Source organism: Aythya ferina, assembly GCF_964211825.1.
Source record: "Aythya ferina genome assembly, chromosome: 1".
Lineage (NCBI taxonomy): Eukaryota > Metazoa > Chordata > Aves > Anseriformes > Anatidae > Aythya > Aythya ferina.
This window is the reverse complement of record NC_140296.1, coordinates 91,679,205-91,700,654: the sequence shown is the minus strand read 5'-3', so window position 1 is coordinate 91,700,654 and position 21,450 is coordinate 91,679,205. Positions and strand designations below refer to the sequence as shown.

General features: G+C 42.0%; 1 protein-coding gene and 1 gene segment (V, D, J or C); one reads left to right on the top strand and one right to left on the bottom strand.

Moving 5' to 3' along the window:
- LOC311430408 (T cell receptor beta variable 2-like) overlaps positions 1-21,450 on the bottom strand; it is a 35,660-nt gene that overhangs the window by 6,105 nt on the left and 8,105 nt on the right. Inside the window, exons 3-5 of the V gene segment in view lie at positions 5,696-5,779; positions 5,216-5,265; positions 321-665 (exon numbers count right to left, since the gene is read on the bottom strand).
- Positions 2,378-21,450, top strand: part of LOC311430409 (uncharacterized protein) — a 237,439-nt gene continuing 218,366 nt past the window's right edge. For all 4 annotated transcript variants that reach the window (XR_014688775.1, XR_014688777.1, XM_084506929.1 and 1 more), the window contains exon 1: positions 2,378-3,597. Coding sequence is in view for 2 of the 4 variants with exons in the window: in XM_084506929.1 (XP_084363055.1) it covers positions 3,439-3,597 (159 nt within the window). In the remaining 2 variants the exon portion in view is untranslated. The remainder of the gene's footprint in view (positions 3,598-21,450) is intronic.

Here is a 21,450-nt window from a genome sequence, read left to right as displayed (position 1 = left end):
CAGAACAGTACAGCACCCCAAGTAGCCAAATGCTTAAAAGTCTAGAGACCTCATTAATATCTCCTGGAAAGGGAGGGGGAAGAGCCAGGTGGCTTGCCCTCAGGAGTCCTGTTAATTCTGTGGATATGCTGTGCTGAAGTGAAGATGCATTTATTCTTCTTCTCCAGTCATATTCTTCCAGATAATGCAAGGAACAGAGTGCAACTGCATGAAGATTTGCTTTAAAAATTGAACTCATCTAACAATGGCCATTATGTGTGGCTTGTCTGCAAGAAATGCTTCCCTCAACAACTTCACTGTGAACCAAACAAAAATCTTACCCGATACATTGAGATGAATTTTAGATTTCTGTGTTGGCGTGGGATGATTCCCAGACTGCTTAGAGATGCAGGAATATACAGCTGCATCCTCTAGCTGGACATTGGAGAGCTTAAGGGAAAAGTTGCCGTGCTTCACCTGATCCAAAAACAGACTGGTTCTGCCACTGTAATTTGCATTCTGGAACGTTGGCTTATCTTCCCCATTGTGAAAAAAATGCACTATGGTAGACTCTATCTGCCAGTAGAGCATCAAATGGGAAACATCCAGTTCACTGGGAGAGGTGGTGGCGCAAGGCAAAATGACACTTTCTCCAACAAACGCATGGCACGTTGTGTCTGGTTGACCTGGAATAAAAACAGACAACTTCCTCAGCACACAGCAAAGCTAGGGACACCAACTTTCCTATACTTTGCCTTCCTCACGTTGTTATTGCCTCTTTTCCCAGCCTTTTCCTCCCTTTTCTTCTGCCAGTGTCCTCCTGCTCCCAGCTGGGCAGGAGGCAGCACGTGCTATGTAGGGACTGGGGGCTATGTGTGCTCAGTGCCCAGCAGGACAGATGATGCTGCATGCAAATTGCACCCACTTCATCAGCTGCTTGAACTTGTCTCCTCAGCTGGTGATTTTTCTCCTCAGCGTCTATGAATATTTTATAATATTTTATATTATAAAAATATATATATTTTATATACTATAATTTTCTATATTGAATAATCAGATAAATTAAGCAGTCAGTTCAAAAGGGCAGGAAGGGATGTGGGGATGTGAAGACAGATGTGATTAAACAACTTTTGGTTTTGGAGGAAGTCTGGCTGAAGAAAAAAGGAGAAGCATGAAAAAGGTGTTGCTGTTGTCAAGCGAAAAGTCCTGGAGGAGTTGGATCTCCCCCAGCTCCCCTTGCCGCCTATCCCGTCATGGCTCCAGACTCATAAATAAGGTGGAGAGTCCCCCTGGAAGGAGCCTGACCTTGTGAAGATGGCCTGACAGAACAGGGCTCCTTTGTGCAACTGCATCTGGGTGCACTCAAGGCTCCTGCTAATGCTTGTGTCTGGGCTTCTCGTACTCTTTGGGATATTCTCCCAGCAGCCCCAAAAGGCCTGCCATTCTCCCTCTAGCTCCTTTTCCAAGGCCTCAAGGAAATGGGCTATTAGTCCCTGGGTATGCTCTGTAGATGTGGCCTGTGTGTGTCTGGCAGAAACGTTACCGATCAATTCCAGCAAATGCAAGAACCGCTGTGAACATATCCTGCTGGTGAGCAAACGGGCAGGGAGAGCGGGAGGCCAGGTTTCTATGCATTTCTACCTGGTTTATTGATTTGTTTCTTGTTTGTTTGTTTTTAAAGAATAAAGGCAAGAGTTAAAGTGTGGACAACTAGGTATTTTCAGCACAGAATGAAATTAACGCTTTGACCAAACCTGTTTCACAAAACGATGTTATAAATTAAAACACAGATGAATTAATTTGGATGGGAAACTTTCATCCCCAGCAGGGAGCAAAAACAAAAGCAGCATGAGTTTGGGATTGCGCCAGAGAGAAAAACTACATTTCACTGTGAAACAGCTCAATCTGTTTTCATGGCCAAAGTTCTGAGAAGCATAAGGGGCAATTATTCAGACTAAATATAGAAATAAAATGTTCTTGGTGGCACCGTAGCCATTCCAGTGTTGTAGGCCTGTAAGCCCGCCAGATCTGTGCATGTATTGGGCTAAAGACCAAAGAGAGCCCCAGTTCCCTCTTGAGGTCTCTGATACCGGCCAGGGTTCAGCTGGTTGCATGCTGAGGGCTACGTTTCCATATTTATCAGTGTCTGGTTTGAGGCTTGTTTGTTCTCACATTGTGTCCTTCCAGACAGACATAAAAGCAGAAGGAAAAGTATCATACGGATCACTAAATCACTGTGCTGAGTGTCTTCTATTAAAATTTTTTCAACATACATCTGCTTTCCTTAGGTTTGCAGATTTTTCAGCTGAAAATCCCAGTTTAAACCTGCCCCACAGTTTAAACCTTTAGCTAAAAAAAAAACAACATAGGGACCAGAATTTCAGTAACATCCAAATCATTGTCTTATTATTTAATTTATAATCAAGTCCAGCACCCGCTGCATTGCATGCTTACTGCTAGAGGATGTATGACCCTGCATGCCCCAAGGAGGTCACCTCAGCCCTGCAATTAGCAATTAGTGCTGTACCCTGGCACAGCTGGAGGGCCACCACCAGGTGAGGAAGGGTGAGGAGCGGAGGGAGCAGCCTGAGCCCCATCCCTCAGCACTTGGGGCCCCAGGGGGCTGAGCAAGGCTGTGCTCGATGGTCTCTCCAAGGCAAAGCCAGGTCTGAAAGAGGGTTATTGCTGGCCGTGGTTGGCTACAGAGGGAGGATGAGTGTGTCTGGAGCTGCTGCAGGTGTTTTGTAAGCCCAGGAAAAAGCAAACCTCCTGAGGGGCTTTCTGGTGGGGTGAATCCCATTCACAGGATGCTACTAGGAGTGATAGTAGTGTACTTAGTTGCACGTAGGTGAAGAAAAGACAATCCCAAAGTTAGCGAAACTTGTTGCTCTATTTGGGAAAACAGACAAGCTTTTTTTAACGAGGGAAAGAGGAGAAAAGAGTGCCTGTCCTATCTCTGGATTGTGCTCACTTCTAAACTTGATAGCGGCTTTGTAAGTGCATCAGTTTTCTTTTTGTCTCTGAAGTCTTTTTCTGAAGACTGAGGACAGCAGTGTTCAGCACACCTAAGCCTAGCATAACTCTTCCTTTCCTGCATGAGGTGTTATACAGGTTTCTTAGCACTAGGAATGAGTCTGTAAACACCCATGGGGTCCAACCCACCCTGCCCTAAGAGGAGGCTCTGGTGGAGTTGCCTGGAGCAAGAACAGGTGATTGAAATCTGGCTGTAATGAGTTAATTAACAGAGCCTCCAGGCTCATGAGGCCTTTCATAGATGGGAAGACTTCTGAACACAAGCTGAATATGAAAGCCAGCCTTGAGAAGGAGGCTGAAGTTATGCTTGAGGCTGATGAGGTGATGTTTTGCTAAGCTTCTGACACAGTCCTTGATACAGCAGAAGGCGTGGAGGTAAATTTTCCTGACCAGGAGACTGAAGCACTCATTCAGTGAGCCCCAGGAATGGTGGCAGCTTGCTGCTGGGATGTGTGGAGCAGGGTGAGCAGCACTCATCTATCTACCTGGAAAGCTCGGTGCGTGTGGCCTTGTGCAGTCTCTACACTGGCAAAAATGTGTGTCAGCACACAGCTTGCGCTTGCAGATGTGGGACTTGAACATAAGGTGAGACTTGGTTTTATTTCATGTTTTTGTTGTTTTAAAAGCAACTTGTAGTTTTAAACTTGCTGGCACAAGATTCAAGATTATCACGGTGAAATTAAGAGTGGTAACTTGGCCAATTCTTAGGATTTCCATGATGAACAAATACTGCTGCCTTGGTATTCAAAGTGTGGTACAGGAAAGCTCCTAAAGACATGGCTTTTTTGTTGTTCTCTCTTCCCCCCCTCCTGAAGGTGATCTGTGGCAACAATCTCTTTTTTTTTTTTTTTTCCTCAAAAAAAAAAAAAAAAAAAAAAAAAAGTTTTCTCAATTGTGTATTGGTTGCACCAGAGGAATGTGAGATGCCAGGAGGAGATCCAGGGTTTATGCCTTGTGGAAAAGGGCCTGGGAGTGGAAGGCTCTTGAATCTCTCTCTCTCTCTCTTCCCTACCCACCTCCAAGTTCACTCTGGTAATGCTAGTGTAGTTTTGATGCTAGACAAAGAAAGTCACAGAAGTAAAGTGATAAGCAGAAAAATGTTCTGGTGTTAGAAGTGTGGCAATGAGAAAACTTCTGTGTTTTGTTTAGTGAGTATTTATGGGTTCAAACTGAAAGGTGTTAGCCTGACAAGGTAATCCTGTATGATTCCTTACAGGATAATGTCTCACCTATATGCCAAATTATTTGAAGAAGGGTAGGGGGCTGTTTGCAATCCTAATTGCTTGCTCAGAAACACTAAATTTGAACTTCCTTATTTAAAGGGGAAAAATGAGTCAAAGGTTAAGCACTTCAATGGCTCAAAGTGTTTACAGGTGCACTCATCTACTGAAAGACCATCCTGAGTTGCAATAGACTTTCACACAGTTCTACAGAAACATATGAAAGTTTTTCCCCTAAAAATGCTAGCTGTGCTTGTAGAAGAGAGGGAGAGACCACTTCCAGATGACGTGTAACCTTCTGGGCCACTACAACACCTGGTAAAAGTGGGACATTTCTGAACAAATGAAGGAGTCTTGACCCTGCACAGAGGTCTTAATGTTGCTAAACTTAAGCTTCAAATACAGAAATTACAGGGAGTTGCCCCTGTAGCTTGTGGAAGACTCCCTTACCAGCACATACTAGCATATCTCTTTAATAGGGAAGGTCATGATATATAATGTCAGAAGCCCAACTGTGCTAGAATTTGGCAGTGCATATGCAAAGATTCAAGGGGAGAAACGGTTGGTTGGCTCCAGTCCTTTTACTTAACTGGATATCCCTGTAGAAAGCCATTTATGAGCTTGGATGAGGAATAAAAATGATACAAGACATCTGGGATTGTGAAGAAGGAGATTCCAAGCCATCCTTAATATTACAGAAATGGTGGAGTGCTCTAAGGATGTGGTCAGGATGAACTTTATAGGTGGAGATTTGTGAGCCTGAAACACCTAAACCTCATAAACACCTATTTCAGATAAACCGTATCTCAGAGTTATTGCCTGCACTAGTAAACCTTGCACTGTGATGAAATAAATCCAAAGTAAACCATAGCACATACTTGTTCTGCTCAAAGATTCCCAGTGGATCATTAGCATAATTGCAGTTTGAGTATTTATGTGTAAATATTTCCACAACTCTTAGAGATGTATTATAGTGTATTTACCTCTGGGTAGAGATGCAAACAGCAAGCAGGCAACCATCCAGAGAGTCTTCCTAATAAAATGAGAGAAATAGAAATGCTGAAAACTTTGTTGGAATGCTAAAGAAGAGATCAATGACCTTTTTTTTTTTTTTTTTTTTTTTTTCCTTTGGCATAATTTATGCTCTGTTTCACAAATTCCTCATCTGCGAAGGAAATTTAGATGCAGAACTGGATGGCTTAAAATCCCTGTCTTGCTTTGTTGTCTCGTTTTGGTATATGTTGTAAATCCTGCCTGCAGATCTGAGCTTTCTCAGTGGTCATAATGGGATGGGGCTTCAGTCATAAGCACAAGAACCACAGCACCCTCTCATGTGGGCAAAGTTAACTGGATATACATAGCCATAGTTTACTCCTTAGATTATTCTCTATTGGTAATTAGGCAAAATTCTCTCTGCCTACAAACTTCAGCTGCTTTGCAATATGAGAAAAAACATAGCTTACCATTTCATTTTTGTGGCTTCCCACCTCTTAGGAACCTTTCCACGTCACTAACTTCACCAAGCTCACCAGCTGCTCCTTTTGTCTCTACAAAAGCAAAAGAGTGAAACATGCTCTAATTTTTGTTGCCATAAGCATTTCTCTAGAAGGGAATAGGATATTTAGTAGTGCTTGGTTTTCTGTGGTTCATTCTTTTCTTCTTTCACTCTGTGTAGACAATACTAGGAATTTATTTTCACATGTAGGGTGGATATGAGTCATAAACCATGCAGTGACCTGCCCTGAGCTTTCAGCCCACTGTATAGGATTCTTGTTCTGTAGCCGGGGAGATCAAAGAAGATGGTGAAACCTAGTGGGTATCGTAATGATCAAGAGCACTAAATGCTGTACCTCAGACTCTATCAAATACGGCCCAAGCAGCATATCTACCAACAAAACGCAGTCGTACCCGATAAGCCTGTAGGGGAAATACTGATTAAAAGAACTTCTTCTTTGAGGAGGCTGTTAAATCAGGTACTTTCTCAAAGAAGGGGGAAAAAAAAAGGCAAGGAAGAAAAGGAGTGTCATTTTTGGCTTCCTCTCCCCATCTTCTCAGCACCTCGTAGTTTAAGGAATACGAATATCTGATTGATGTTTCCTCCCTAGTGTTTACTCCAGAGATAATATGGTGAAAGTAGTGGCTTGGCCAAGGTTCTTTTCCCTTTTCACTGAGTCAGCTCTGTGAGGGAATGGTGACAGAGCTGTTCTTGTGCCTGTTACTTCTGGTGAAATCTAGTGAATCTTCTAGTGGAAAGTGTCCATACCCAAGGCAGGAGGGTTGGAGTTAGATGATCTGCAAGGTCCCTTCCAACCCAAACCATTCTGTGACTATGAAGTGGTGCTTCTTGGGGTAAGCAAGATCCCAAATGCAACCCTGAGGGAACCCACTAGTCCCACAAAGGCTGAAATGTGTGTGATCATGCTCTAAAATCTAATCTCAAGAGCTGGATTTATGTGCTTCTCCCTCATTTGTCATGACAAAGCTCTGGTTTCATTTACCAGCTGTTTCCTGATACACAGCACAACCCATCTGGCACCTTCTTGTAGAGAGCTGAAGATGAGCATCAGCTGGGATTCCTTCCCTGGCCCTAGATCCTGAACTATGAAGGACTGAGCTTGGGCTGTGACATTCTGATGGAAGTCTTATATTCTGGAAAGCTCAAGGCATCTCCCAGGCAGGTCAATACAACTCTTGTTGTATTGGAGGTTAGCTTAGAGTTAAGCTCAGTGTGCACAACTGATGTTTGAGAGCTGGCACAAGGCTGCTGGTGCACTGCTCTGTGGTGGTTTGAGAAGAGCAAGCAGGTGATGTGTATTGGCTGACACAACTGGTGCAGAGAAGGATTTTGTTCAGAAGTTTCACCATGAAACACTTGGCAGTTTGACTTTTTCTTCAACGATTAAAAACAATGTGCCTTGCATGCTTTTGATGGCCTTTTCCTGTGGTTGCCTCCATCTCCATTGTACTGGTTATTATTTCAAGCAAGGATATGCATTTATGCAAAGTGAGCTTATTCCATATGTGTTTCCTTCCTTTAGAAAATTAAACTGATACACTGATGGTATCCTCCCTCTCAGCTTTGTAAGGATGTTCTGTTCTACATAAGGCTGCCCAAAAAAATATGATCAGCAAACTTATCCTGTGCCCAGGACAAGAACAAGGTGACCATGCAGGGACCAGGGCTCCATGCCAATTTGCTGCTCTGCAGCAGCAAGGTCTCTTGCTGGGCTGAAGGAGGACAGCTGGGTGGCTGATGCTTTGCAGCTGTGCTCTGCAGTGGTCCTGCAGCTGTGCCCTTGCTCTCAGTTGGCAACAGGGTGTCCTTATGATATCTCTTATATAAAAAGAGGGCAAAACTTAGTATATGTGGCCAGCTAGGAGGTCTGTGTAAAGGTATGGCAGCAGCAGACGGGAATGACCCTAAAGTCAGAGCCCCTGGAAGTGATGTAGTTTCACTAGAATTGATGTAGGCTTTTTTTATTTATTTTTATTTTTTTTTTTTTTTTTAATTAGCCCTTTTCTAACAGTTTTGATTCTGATTCAAGAGCCAAATGAAGACTGTTGTTCCAGCCAAGCCAGCTTGTTTTGCTTCACTGGCTTTGGCTGCTTTACTCACACAGAGTCCCCGTGGGGTTTCTGCTTCCCACAAATGTCTGTACAAAAGCCTTGGTTGAAAGAGAAGTGGGATCAGACCTGAAATACCAAACTACATTGGGCTTGCATGTGAATGTTGGTCTTTCTTTTCACCCACGTGCTTTTGTTACTTCCCTATTGAAGTTTAGGCTTGTGCATAAAGAAGGAGCAAGGAAGGTCTTGTTCTGTGTATCTGGCTTCTTGTCTCTAACTACGGGAATGTTTCAGACTGTTCCTGTTGGAGCACCTGACCCTTAATTTATCTCAATATACTGCTGTTTATTTGAAATAATATTTATTTCTGGATTGAGCTGAAGCTGCTTGAAATGGAAATGTCTATGCTGAACCTTCACCAGGATTGTTCTTGGTATGCTAAAGAGGAGATCCAGTCAGTGCAGTTCAGCTGGTGTAAGGTGTTTCAGTTACTGTATGGAGCAGCATCTGAAGTGATTAGTTTGTTTGCTCTTTCATATCTATTTGTTTTATTTTTAAGCACGGGCTTATATCAAATGGAGGTATAATAAACTAATATATATATATTTGTTTTATGACTCTTTTTTTCAGATTTAAGGCAATCCATTTACTATTTATTTTAATCTGACAAAGGAATTATTTAGGCATGTTTCTTTTGAGAGGCTAAAACAGTTAACTGAGTAAGACTTTTCAATGAAAAATAATTTCCAGGAGAATGAATACCTCTTTTTAACATCCTAACTTGCCTGAAGTAACTAAGGCATGTGAAATGATTAAAGCATATGATTAAATTGCAAAACTTGGAACTTCTTGGCACCATCTTTGTCATGACGTAAACGTTAGATGGGTGTGAGGCCATTTACTGAACATGTTCTCTCAGCCTGCAATAAAATTAAATCAACCAAATAGGAAAATAAAATGTTCCATGTGCCCACAGACTAGTACGGCTTTGTCACAAAGAAAACTGATTCAAGCTGTTTTCCTCCACCGGGAGGAGGGGAAGGATACTCAGTGCTGGGGGGGGGGGGGGGGGGCGGGGAGTAACATTTAAACTCCCTGTAAAATAAGGAAATTATATTTTGCAGGAGTGCTCTGTTAACCCTGGAAATAGCATTGCTGCAGTGTGTTAGGGATGCTCCTCTGTGAACAACTCTGCTAGTCAGGACAGCTGGGAGAGCAGGAGGGGAAAATGCCTTGGGTAGAAAATCTGTGCGTGAGTCAAGGGCCTGTGCTGTGTGCAGATGGCTTTCCTTTTCTCTATTGCCTCAAGTCTTTCCATGGATTCTGTGGGCAGCTATTTCATCAGAGACCAGCAGTGATGAGTGACACAGCTGGAGTGTGACCCACCTGTGATCGTACCATGGGGCAGCAGCTCTGGTGGCTGAGCAGTCAGGCTATGCTACCAGGAAAAAAAAAAATAAAAGCAGCTGGCTTTGGCTGTGAAAGATCCTGCTGCAGAGAGTGGCCAGTTTGGGATCTAGAGCAGAAAGGATGTTTGACCTGGGAGGGAGGGCTGGCTGAGGAAGATGCTGGAACCCTTTCCACACTGAGGAGGTACCTCTGCGGTGCTTGCTGGGTATGACACCAGTTTAAAAGCTTCTGTGGGCTATGTGGGTGCAACATTTGCATGTTATATTAAAGGGACCAGTCTGTTTGGCATCTTTTCCACTTGGTTCTTGAACACCTAGTGCTGGCTGAGTAGCACAGGTAATTCTGCTGGGCATGGAATAAATGGTGGTACAGGCTGGGGCGGGCGCCAGCTAGAGGAGATGCCAGCAGTTCTGGAATAGTTGGCCAAAAGCACTTAGCAGATGAATGGAAGCCACTCTGCCAAGAAGGAAATATCTCCTTATGCATCTGGCAAAGTTTTTGCAGCTTAGTCACTGATGGTTTCTTCTGGTTTTTATCCTATGTGCCTTTGGCTTTCAAAAATAAACTTATGCTAACTGGCTGCCGCTACTCATGGTTGGCGGGGGGGGGGACATCATTCTCCCTGTCTTTGAGAAATCCTGAAATCCTGAGAGCACGCTGAGCTGAGAAATGTCACCTTGCTGTTCCTCATACACACCCAGGCAATCTTCTGTCGCTTCTTTAAACGTTCTATCTATGTAACCATGCGGTCCTTTTACCTTTGCTAGTAGAAAGCTGATGAGTGAGTTTACGAGCAGAATTCGTGATCTGTCCTCTTGAATAAAGTTCTTGTGATGCAACAGCCTGTACTGAAACTGCGTGATTATTTCTGATCTTATCTGAAAGAAACCTATAAACAAAATGAGGCATCGTTTAGACAGCTGTCCTATAATTAGTCCAAGGAAAGAGTTCAGGGACATGATAGCGTGCATCAAAATATGACCATAGCTTTCTACTTTAAGGTGTTAGCTGTTGAAGTAAATTACCTTGATTTAGAAGTAATTTTCTAGGGATTTGTGAACAATGGCAAGTAGCATTTATGTGATTTACTGTTGGTGTAATTCACCCTCTCTGCTCGAGGCAGTGGGGGGGAAAAAAGTGGCCTTTGCTACCTGGGGGAACGTCCTGACCTTCATGCTATAAAATGTGCTGTGGTGGCAGCCAAGTTCTGGAGGAAGATCTCGGTCTTCAGGTGCACCGTAGGAAACTTTGTGCGCTTATGAGACTGAAGGCTGGCCTGGTTTTAAAGTTAGTTTGCTTTTGTAAGGTTTATGGCTGTTAAAGCTATCCAAACTTGTCCTTATCTGCTTCTCTCTAAAGCATAGTGTACTCTGTCCCTGCTTCCTTTCTTTTCCCTGCCTGTGCCCCAGTCACGCCACCTATTTGCAGAGGTGGCACGTGGTGGGTGGGGAGCTGGCTTTGGGCTTGCCTACGTTTTCCTGTGCTGCTGGAATTTCCCATTGCCTGTTTTAACGATTATCGTGAGCAACAGGCAGGCTCTGGAGGCTGGAAGATTGTTGTGAATTTTATTATGTACTCTGAAATGTTATTCCTCCTCAGGCTTAAAGAATAAAAGAGTGACTGTGTATGATTCATTCCAAGTAGAGAGCTGTACCCCATACAGAACCTTACAGCAGAAGCTTCCATCTCTTCTTCCAACTTTGTATAAATAGTTCTGGTGCACATATTTAAATATGTGTGTATATGTATGTCCATGTATACAAAATAAAATGTGGGGGGAAACAGGAGATAAAGTTTACATCTGATCTAAGTGTGCGGGATTGAAACTTTCAAACACATTACCAAAATTTTGAAAGAAAATAACAAAACTCTGGGTGTGCCTGGCCAAAAAAAGATCACTTACAAGTTAGCACACTTTGTCTGAGTATTCCAATTTCTAGACTTTAGTTTTAATTTCAGAATAATGTTTCTAATAGCTCTCAGACTAAAGTTGTTTGCGGCTTTGCAAAATGGGAAGGGTTCAGGTGACCCAGTGGGACTGATGCTAAATGTGGCATGTTTCATTTCAAGTTTCGGAAGGAAGGAAGCACGCTCCTGGTATGCAAGTCAGTAGATATCAACACTGATCAAATGATGCTACAGCCTTGCGGTTATTGGGGACTTTCAGGTTATGTTTGGTCTGACTGAATTCTCAGGGAATTAAGATCCATGTAATCCATATTTCCAGCACTCATTTCTGGGGAATTTTGTGTCTGCCATCTGCTTGCTTCCCTGGGGTGAAGGTCAATCCAGGGACCAGAAGGATGTCTGTACAGGGATCTATGAGGCATTTTATATCACCGGCTGTGTGGTCCTGTATGTAGTTTTGCAAGGTAATTGTTGGTGACGCTTAGTAGTAGGCTTGCATCCTGTTCTCTTAAAACCTGTTTTGTCCTTTATGTAACATAACTTTTGTGCTAGATTTAGCAATGAGTTTTGCAAGAGAACACCAGTGCTCTGCTGAATGGCAAGGCACCACCTTTCATTTGTCTTTTCCGGGCAAAGGCTCTTGACTTAGGGGGAGTCACTTCTGTGCTCCAGCCCCTGAAGAAGTGTTCCCAGCCCTGCCTGTCCCTGTTTTGCACACTGTAAGCCCCGCTGGGATTCTGAATGCTGCATGTTTGAATCTGAAAGGTCAGGATGCACAGCCTAAGCAGCATGTGGTGTGTCCCACCCTTTGCCTGGCCTTGTGCTCGCTGGGTGAGACTTAATCCCTGTGACTGGTGATGTGTGGTGGTCTCATGCCCTTTTATGAAACTTCTGAAGAGAAACCAAAAAGTTATTGTTCCTTTTTGTAATGCTTTTCTGACAGCTCCCCCCAAAGTTCCTCTTTCTCTCAATTCCTTTTTGCTCTTCTGAGAGTTTCCACTGTTCTTTATTTAACAGTTCCAACAAAATGATTTTCTCTTTTGATGAATAAATTATTCTTAGGAAGAATAAAGAACTGTTCTTCCAAGAGATTGCAGTTACTCAAGAGAGGCTGAGGTGTGTGTTTTTTTGTTTACTTTGTGTTTTCGAAAACCTTAGCTTTTAAGAGCTACATCAGAAGTGATGATGCATAGAGGTGAATGTTCCTTCAGCTGACTAAATATTGTGTATTTTTTCTTGTTTTGAAGACAGTTTCTGTCCAAGTATCTTGTTCTAGTACTCTCTGGCTGATGTCTTATTTTACTTTTTTTTTAATTTACTTGGAAGATAGAGGTATTGTGGAATACAATGTCAACACAGAATAAGAATCTTAATTCTTTATTTTTGACTGTGTGACTCTTTTTTTTTCTGTCATCTGTTTAAACTGACCCTTATAACAGTGGCATTGCCTGATTTGGGATCACTGTTCAATGACCAAACAGCTAAGGTGATGCTTAGATTCACCTATATGACAAGTCATGAAGTTATGAGTGAGATAACTGATGTCAATAAAACTATTAATTGGATTAATACAACATGGATTGATACTGGTATTTCCAGACTGGATGATATGAAGCTAGTTGTGAAAGTGAGACTTCCTTTTGAAGAAAGAGATGATCCAATTTGTATTAGTAGCACTGCTTAGGACCTGACAGCTCAAATTCTACGAAAGTAACTCTTACTGTTTTCAAGTTTTTGCTGGTCATAAGCTGAGGAGAAACATTTATAGGCTGTGTTGCGGTAGGAGAGAAGGAGGTGAAATCAGCTTATCTCCCTACCGTTCATATCAAGTACTTGATTGCTTTTTTTTTTTTTTTAGACAGTGTGCCAAATGATATGAATCCCTCCATATAGCTCCTCATAAAACAGAGTCAAGAAGATTCAAGATATATTGAAATATGGGGTTATTGCACACTGAGGGGGAGAGGCTGACAGGTATTTCTCCTCACTCTTCAATGTCTGCCTCACGGTCTTCCCCTTCCACTGTAGTTTTGATTTGTTTTTACAAGACTTTGAGCAACCTGGATTAGAGGCTTTCCATGTGAAATATTTTTCTCATCAAAGGAGTGGTCATCTAATGTTGCTGTTAGTCTGTTACTTGTAGAAACATTCCTACTCTTAAGTATCTACATGAGGTTAAAAAATTCTGCAGTTTGCAGCTCTGTCGCTCAATGGGCTGAGCTCCATTTTTTCTGCATCTATACTGAAAAACTCAGAATTGTTTGAACTCATCCTTTCTAAGTAAGCCCCTGTAGATGGTTGGGGATGCCTCACTACATGCACATGCACAGAGCTGGTGCAGGCTTCTTGGAAAAGCAGGTGGAGGAGAGTGCTGCTGCTGGACATCAGGGACAGGACAAAGCAGGGCAAGCATCCTGTAAACAATGGGAAGCAGGGCACTGCCTTTTGTTACTGAGGGACAGCCACTGCTGGAGCAGCAGCTGCTTCCCAGCCAGTCACCAGCCCCCTGGACCAGTGGGGTTCTTGGTGATTTAAGCAAGATCACGTTTTGGACAGCTTGAGGTGCAGGCACTGATGCAGGCGTATAGTCTGACCTCAGCACTCTGCCTAGCCTACGACATGTCTCATCAGTCCTTAATTTCTTCCGTTGCTTACCAGCTGATAAGTCTCTTACAGCTCATGAATGCAATTCATTTTATCTTTGTTTTCCATCTCCTCTGCATGGCATTGTGACAGAGTGCAACTGAAGAGCCATAAAACTTAGAGAGGATGTAACCTGACAAGAGCCAAGTTGCCAAAGAACAATATTGAACTTCTTATACTGTAAAGCACTATTGCAAAAAAGCTTTTTTTTAAACAGTCAACATTTAGTGTATTAATTTCATAGATATCTGTGGTGCTAGCCTTAGCTATGTCTTGCTCAATACATTATATATTTACGAGGTTTTTTTCCCCTTCTTCAGTCAGCAATTATCTTTCACACCAAGACAGGATTATAAAACCCCCTCAGTAAATGTCATCAGTCCAAAGAAGGAAAGAGGAAAAATCCCTCACTTTTAACTTTCAAATTCATATAGTGGATAAAGCCTGGTCACAGGGCATAGGGAGAAAGGGAAATTCTGAGGGACTTTCCTAGGAAGCAGAAGGGAAACTATTTCAGGCTCGAGAGTCTGCTTTGTGCTAATGGTCTAGTCAATAGAATGTCTTTAATCTTTGTTTGATGTCTTGTCTAGGAGGAAGTGCAACACTTAGCTCCAGAGAATTTCCAGTCTCCTAAACTACTTTCCAATTTGGTACAGTGAGAGCTGGGAAAATCCTGCCCTTTAAGTGCTTATATTTGTTGGCAGCTGTTGCCAGCAACAGGCACAGGGTTTAAGAAGGCTACAAGTTGGTTTCCTGAAGTGAGTTCTCTCTCCTCTTGGCAGTTTTTAATTCATGTATTGGAGAAACCACCTTTCTTCAAGACATGATGATATTAGTTTATATATACGTGTGTGTATAAATATATATACACACACACACACAATTCCACACAGATACAGTAGGTAACTTTTTCTGTCAGACCTCTTACTAGACAGTGCATCACCTTCCTGAATTGTGAGCCTACCATACACTAGATCCAGTTTCTAATCGGTGAGAGGAGGAAGAAAGTTGTAGAACAGAAGTTCAGAAGATAGCAAAACTTCAAAAATCTTTGCAGCAAAACTGTGAGCATCAGAGGTAAAAGAGACTAATTGGAAACTATTGCATCCACACATTAGGCATGGAAGCATAGGAAATGGTGCTTCTGAAAAATGAAATCTCAGAACACCACGGGAGGAGAAAAAGAAACTGAGGTTAACTAAGGTCATTGTAACACTTCGTGGCCCTTCTCAAGAACGTGGCGTTAACTTGCAACTGAACTGGCAAAGCTCAGTGCTGGGCACCTCTTGGAGGGTTTGAGAACCCAGAGAGTGAACTCAATGATAGTGGTCTCAGAAGGGGTCTTCTGAGCAGTGGGAACGACCTGAATCGCATCCTGGATTACTTTCCTGAACTGCAAAGTACAACTTGAATAGTTGCTTCTAAGTTTGTTCAATATCATAATTTTTTTTTTTTATAGTCCCAGAACAAATTTCAGGATCAATCAAAGGTGTTAATTAACTCAGTGATATCAGAGTCACTGAACCCAGGGGAGCTCATATTGGCCTGAGCTGTTGCCTTCAAGAACGTTGCTCTGTTAAAGCAACAGAGAAAGTGTGTGGGTTTTATTTGTTGACTTTATTTTATTTCTTAATTGTTGGCAATAGACCTGCAGCTGCAATTTATTTGAAAACTGTTTTGGGGAGGTAGAAACTGTTTATAGAACAGATTTCCCTTAGAGTACTCTACACCAAGTACCCAGTACCACCTTCATCTTAAGAAAGTATCTTGGATATTCCTGCGTGTTCTGGTGACAACTTTTCTTACACAAAGTGTAACAGGTAAGTGCAGTGAAAGCAAATAACTTAAAACAAAAACAAAACTATTCTCTTTTCTAGGAGATTCTCCACCTTCTACATAGTTGCACAGTGAAATACACAAAGCACTTGTGGAGTGTAAACTTTGTTCTAATGAAAACATTAAGTTCTAGTGATTCAAGGACTCTTGAACCAACAACAAAAACTAAGTTGACAGTTGCAAAATATTGCAGGCTTTAAAAAAAACAAAACAACAACAAAAAAAAACAACAGCATTACCTACCCTGCCCCTGTTGTGACAATATTTATGAATATTTTACTTTCAGTCAAAGCAGAAATGTACACAGCCTTTTGAACCAAGTTTTTTTTGGTATCAAAGCTGAATGTTTCTAGTTAAATGGTTCTGGTACAAATGTAAGGATATTGATGTCTGATTAACTTCTGTCCATCAGAGAGAAATAAAAATAAGGTTTCAAACAAGAGACCTTAAAAATACCTGTGAACACTTTGTGCTTGTTTTGCTAAGCTGTAATTTTTCCAAGTGAAGAACAATCCCATAATGAATTAATGGGCATCTCAACATTATTCTACATTGTATATTGTATGTTCTTCCCAAGTTATTTTGCCCAGATGTTGGAGAGGAATGTGGACTACTGGCTTGAGAACTGAGGTAGATGTATATTATATATGTATATATGTGTCCGAAGGAAATATCCTTAACAGTCAGTTTATGTGACTAGGGAAAAGGTGCAATGGGGTCATAAGCACTTCGTGCAAGCCATATACTCTGGAATTTTTTCTCAATCTTTTTAAAGCTTTCAGACTTTGTTAATGTTTGGTTCAGATCTAGTTCAGCCAAATCCTTTTACAATCTAAAACCAGCATCTCTCAAGTATTGTAAACATCGTCAGATATTGTCTCATTCCTGTCCTCAAAGTCCTTTTGTCAGTCATCAATGTAATAGTATTACAGTCCCCCCCCTCTCCCCACCCTAGATCCCTAATCATGACCACACAAGAAGGTGCTGGGTTCTTTCCTAAGAAGCAAGGTTGGGGTTTGGAAGGAAAGAGGAGCTCCTTCCTTTCAAAGCACATTGAAAGACCATTTATATTTCTTTCCTGCAGATATTTTTATTCAGATCCTTGATACAGGAAGGAAGTGGCATCCTCCTCCTTCTCTAATAACAGCACTCTTTTCTTCCGATGGCCATGTGTGGGTACAACCAACTTTCAGAAGTTGCCTGGTCTCTTCTATAAGAAGATGTGGGAAACCTACTGAAAGTGGTTTCACTTTCATAAGCGATGTGTATGTCCTGATGTATGCGTGTGCCTGTTTTTTTCTTTCTGTGGTGGCTCAGTGTTCTGACATTCCTACGAAAGACTGTGCAGGACTTCAGCAGAGTTCCTGAGTTCCTTGTGAGTGATTTTTAGGTGAGGGCTGTACCTTGTCTGGAGTGCTGCTTTTCTAGAATTGAGAGAGAACTGTTCTCGAATATATGTTTTTTGTTTGTTTTCAAATAAAACAATAATGCAAAACCACGGGGCGGGGGGGGGGGGGGAGGAAGACTGCTTTGCAGTGGAAGGGTCTCTTCCTCTGGGGAAAACAGATGAGCAGAGTAGGATAGAAGTCATAGTCTCTTGTGTCATCATGTTTTCTACTGCAACACCTGTGACTTCATTTCCCCATTGCAAATCAGCACTGGCAATACTGTAAGCCCTGATATTCACAGGGCACAATTGTCCTACCAGCTTCCCTGCCCTACAACTCCCTACCCCCAGCTTTAATTTTCTGCTCCATGGAACATCTTGCTGTTGGCTTATGCAGTAACTGATAACAGGTTAGATTCATGTACTCCTAAACAGTGACCTTAACAAACAGCCCTATGACATTTAAGGCAGTGAGATATCAGGCTTCAGGCTTTTGGGCCCAAACTCTGTCAGATCCAGTTTCTGTTTTGAAGCAGTAACTTTTGCTGTGCTTTGGAGAAGTAACGCCTCAGACAAGTTTGGAGCCGTTACAAGCCAACAGAAACCAGCATCCCAAGCTCTGAAGAAACCACCACTCAACTGCTGGACTTGCCTTCATGGTTTCTTTTCTTCCCCAGTAGCATGGAGTTGATTGAACTGCCAGAGATAAAGGTTAGGAATAAAGGGTAAAGAATTAGAAGGGTACTTTCCTTGATTGCATAAGGAAAAACATACCAAGGTTGAGAAAATAAGTTATGAACTATTCATTGCATCTTCAAACCATTAGCTGGTACTGATCTTTCTGGATTGTGAGAGCAGAAGAGACTAAAAAATAAGTCAGTCTTTGAACTTACTAATTAGAAGATGAGAATCCAATGTGCAAATTAATTACAGGGCTTATATCCCCAATATAGGTTTGCAACTGAAAGTTGCTCCTAAGGGTAGAGATATTTTTAAAGCAGTCTTCAGTTTACTCTTCTATGATAATATAGCTCAGTGATAATGGAGCTCTTTTAGCAAATTGTTTCATTTTCTCAAAAGGAACTTACTTCAGTTGTGGTGATATAACCCTTTCACCAGTTACTGTGTTTAATACTACAGAACATAACACTTGTCATCTGAAAGTAAGCCACAGCTGAAAGCAACCAGATGGTGTCAAATATATGAACGCTATCCAGATGTCTTGTCTGCTACCATCAGATGCTATTACAACACAACTGGGTTATCTTGAGTGATGTGGTGGAGAGCAATTTAGATGTGGCTCTGGACCCAAACAAAGTGCCTTAGCAATGAGTAACAGGATTAACTTCATACAACTGTGCAATAAAGGCAGCCCGTTGGCCAGGTAGCCAGGCTTGACCTATGCTGTAGAGCAGTGCACAGGTAGCTGCTGTAGGGTCTCTCTTTCATCCACCAAACTTAACTCTTCACAGCGTCAGAGATACTGAACAGAACTATCCTGTGTTTTTGCAGTTTTAAATGTGAGGTTAAGTAGTAACTTGTAAAGAAAGAGGCAGTTGGTGCAAACCCACAAGCTTTCATACTGTGAAAGACCAGCCTGGCCTCTCTGTGGTTCTGCACTTTCATTGTGGGAAACCCCCTGTGAAAGTTTAGGTAAAGTTAAACTTAAAGTATGTTTCCAACCAGCCCCATACTGGAATCGGAGGGTATAAACAACACATCCCAAACAAGGCCTGCAATCTTATGCATTAGCACTGACCTACATTCTGATCTCTAGACCTCACCTTTCATCACTGAAGAGGTAAATTCTGTGATTATATTATCAACCTCAGCAGACAAGAATTACAGATACAGACAAATATCTTTGCAATCAATTAATTGATCTAAAGCATAATAATCTCAAATCTTGTAGGAATATATATATATATTTGTAACAGGGCTCTTAATGAGCCCCCAGTTCTGCAAACAGCAGTATCTGAAGCTGCGGCATTTAGCTTCACTAACATTGGTGAGAAGTCTTAACAGTGCTCTAGCTGAAGCATCCCTTGTGTGGCATCCCTGCCTCCCACTGCACACACATCTCCTTTGAATGCCTACTCTTTCCCTTCCACTGGCTACCACCCTGTGAAATACTTTCTGGTGGTGTTTCACAGCAGGTTTCCCCCTCACCCCTAGGATGATCCAGGCCCAGTAGATTCTTTTGCAGGGGCTAAACAGGCTGTAACTCCCCTGGGTGGTGATGTAGAAGCTCTGGGTAGCCAGAGGAGCAGGTTTGGTGCCTACAGAAGCATAACAAAGATACAAGCTCTTCTGTACGGTATCAGGTGCCAGTGGCATGTCTGTTTTGGCACCCTTCAAGCTCTAGCCTGGAGTTGTGCACAAGCAATGAGGCCTTGCATCACCCAGATAATAACTATGCTTTGGAAATCCAGGAATGTGTGGGTTGGAGCATTACAGTGGTTACGAGGTCTGCGCCACAGATTCTGGAAACATTATTAAGTATATGTAACCCAAAACTGAGCAGGTAGCTATGATTTTGTAGTTTGAGGGCCAGCCTTCTCAAGTGTTTCTCTGCATGTGTATCCCAAAGCCATGACTTTAAAAACAAAACAAAACAACAGTGGACACCCCTGGTATTTCTTAAAGGTTGTGCATGCTCAGGATTTTCTGACAGTCTCTGCCTCAGTGTTCTCATGAGGTGAATGTTGTGTCCAAATCAGATGACTGAAATGTAAATATTTTGTTTATATTTACAATATATGTGCTGAGGACGGCAACCATCAATGAACAGCCGTGCTTTCTGTAAGTGAGAGCAAAACAAGTAAAATACTGGTCAAAAGGATGACTCTTGTTCTTCTAAGAGATTGTCTGGGTTGTCTTCAGGTTTCTCTAAAAGCTTCTGCTACTCTTGTGAAAAGGACTAAATTCCTTTATTTGCTCCTTGCAAAAGATTTATTTATTTAAAATCATAGGCCAAATAATAACAGTGTTTATCTACATGCTGAAACCAGAATCTAGAGGCAGGCCCATAGCTGGGTAGGGTCTCTGACACCTTGTAGTAAGCTGTGAATACTTTGATATGATTGAAGGCTTGTCCAGTCTTGTACATCTCAAAGTACTTGTGAGTGTTTTGGGGTTACAGTCAAATCCTAAAATACAGTGCTATTCAATGTACAGCTGCTACTGCTAGGGTAAACAACTGCTTTTCTGTTTTGTCATCAGATTTTAGGACAGTAGACCCTTCTAGGGAGATGTCTCACAAAGCTGTAGCCAAGAGTAATTTTGTTATTTTAAAATATTACTTGGCTTAATAGCGACAGATGTAGCAACTAAATGAGTCTCCCTACTTCTGCTGGGAAAAGAGGTGCTTCCTGAAACACTCATTTGCCACAGCTGGGCTTCCTGAGCAAATGACCTATCCTGCCATTTGCTGCTTCACAAAAATCCATTGTATGGAGGTGGCCAAAACCAAAGTTCTGGGTATTCCTGGCAATGTAAGGCATGAAATAACTCCTAGACATAACTGAACTTGTAGTCAGAAGTTCACAGAAAATGATTTGAAAAGAAGTTCCATTTGTATTTGCTTCCTAGTAAAAAGCTGAAGTATTCAGCAAGAACTTGAGTTGATTAGTCTCTGATGAGAAGAATGTGGAAACTGCCTACTGCTTACCCAAGGTGTGGTCTTTAATTTAATCTGGGAAAGTGGGGAGAAGAGTGTTTAATAGGTTGCACAGTGAGTCCTACTACATGCCTAACTCTCACAGGAACGGGGATGTGAGGTCTTTGATATGAAAGTACAAAGTTGTGATTGATTAGATATGACATTGTACTCAGTTTACTGGCAACTGCTATCCATCTAAAGGACTGGTTATGTTGCTAGCAAATAAAATACTTTGTTCAGATCTTTAGAGCTCTTTAAAATAGCACTAGATGTTACGGCTGCCCTTTTTGTATACACAAATGTTTGTGATATGTGACAATGTCTCGGAACAAGCACTTCATCCCCCTTGTTAATGTGTTTGTTAAGAGCAAAGTAGCAGTTGTTAGGTCTGATCAGTACTGTGCCCTCTGCTTTAACTAGTAACTGTTAAACAAAGTGCAAGGTTATGAGATTAAACAGGAAAAATCATTCATAGAAAGCAAAGTATGTAAACTTCAGATGCCCTAGTTTTGAAGCACTTCCTCTGAGCACTCATGGGTATCTTTGGATGCGAGTGGGCTGATCTCATGCCTGCAGTTCAAAGCCCTTGCACCCCTGTCCCACCAGATGGGATCTGAAGAGGCTTATTATTTATGTATCTTACAATACCCCAGATTTTGAGGATCTCAGAGCTGACCTTGACATATCTGGGACTGTTTATGTAGAGGACTGAACTAAGTGCTATATGTTGGTCCTTTGTAACCCTTCATTCAAGCTGTAAACAGTCATTTGGGAGATGAAGTTGAGGAGGCAGCTGGAGGAGGATT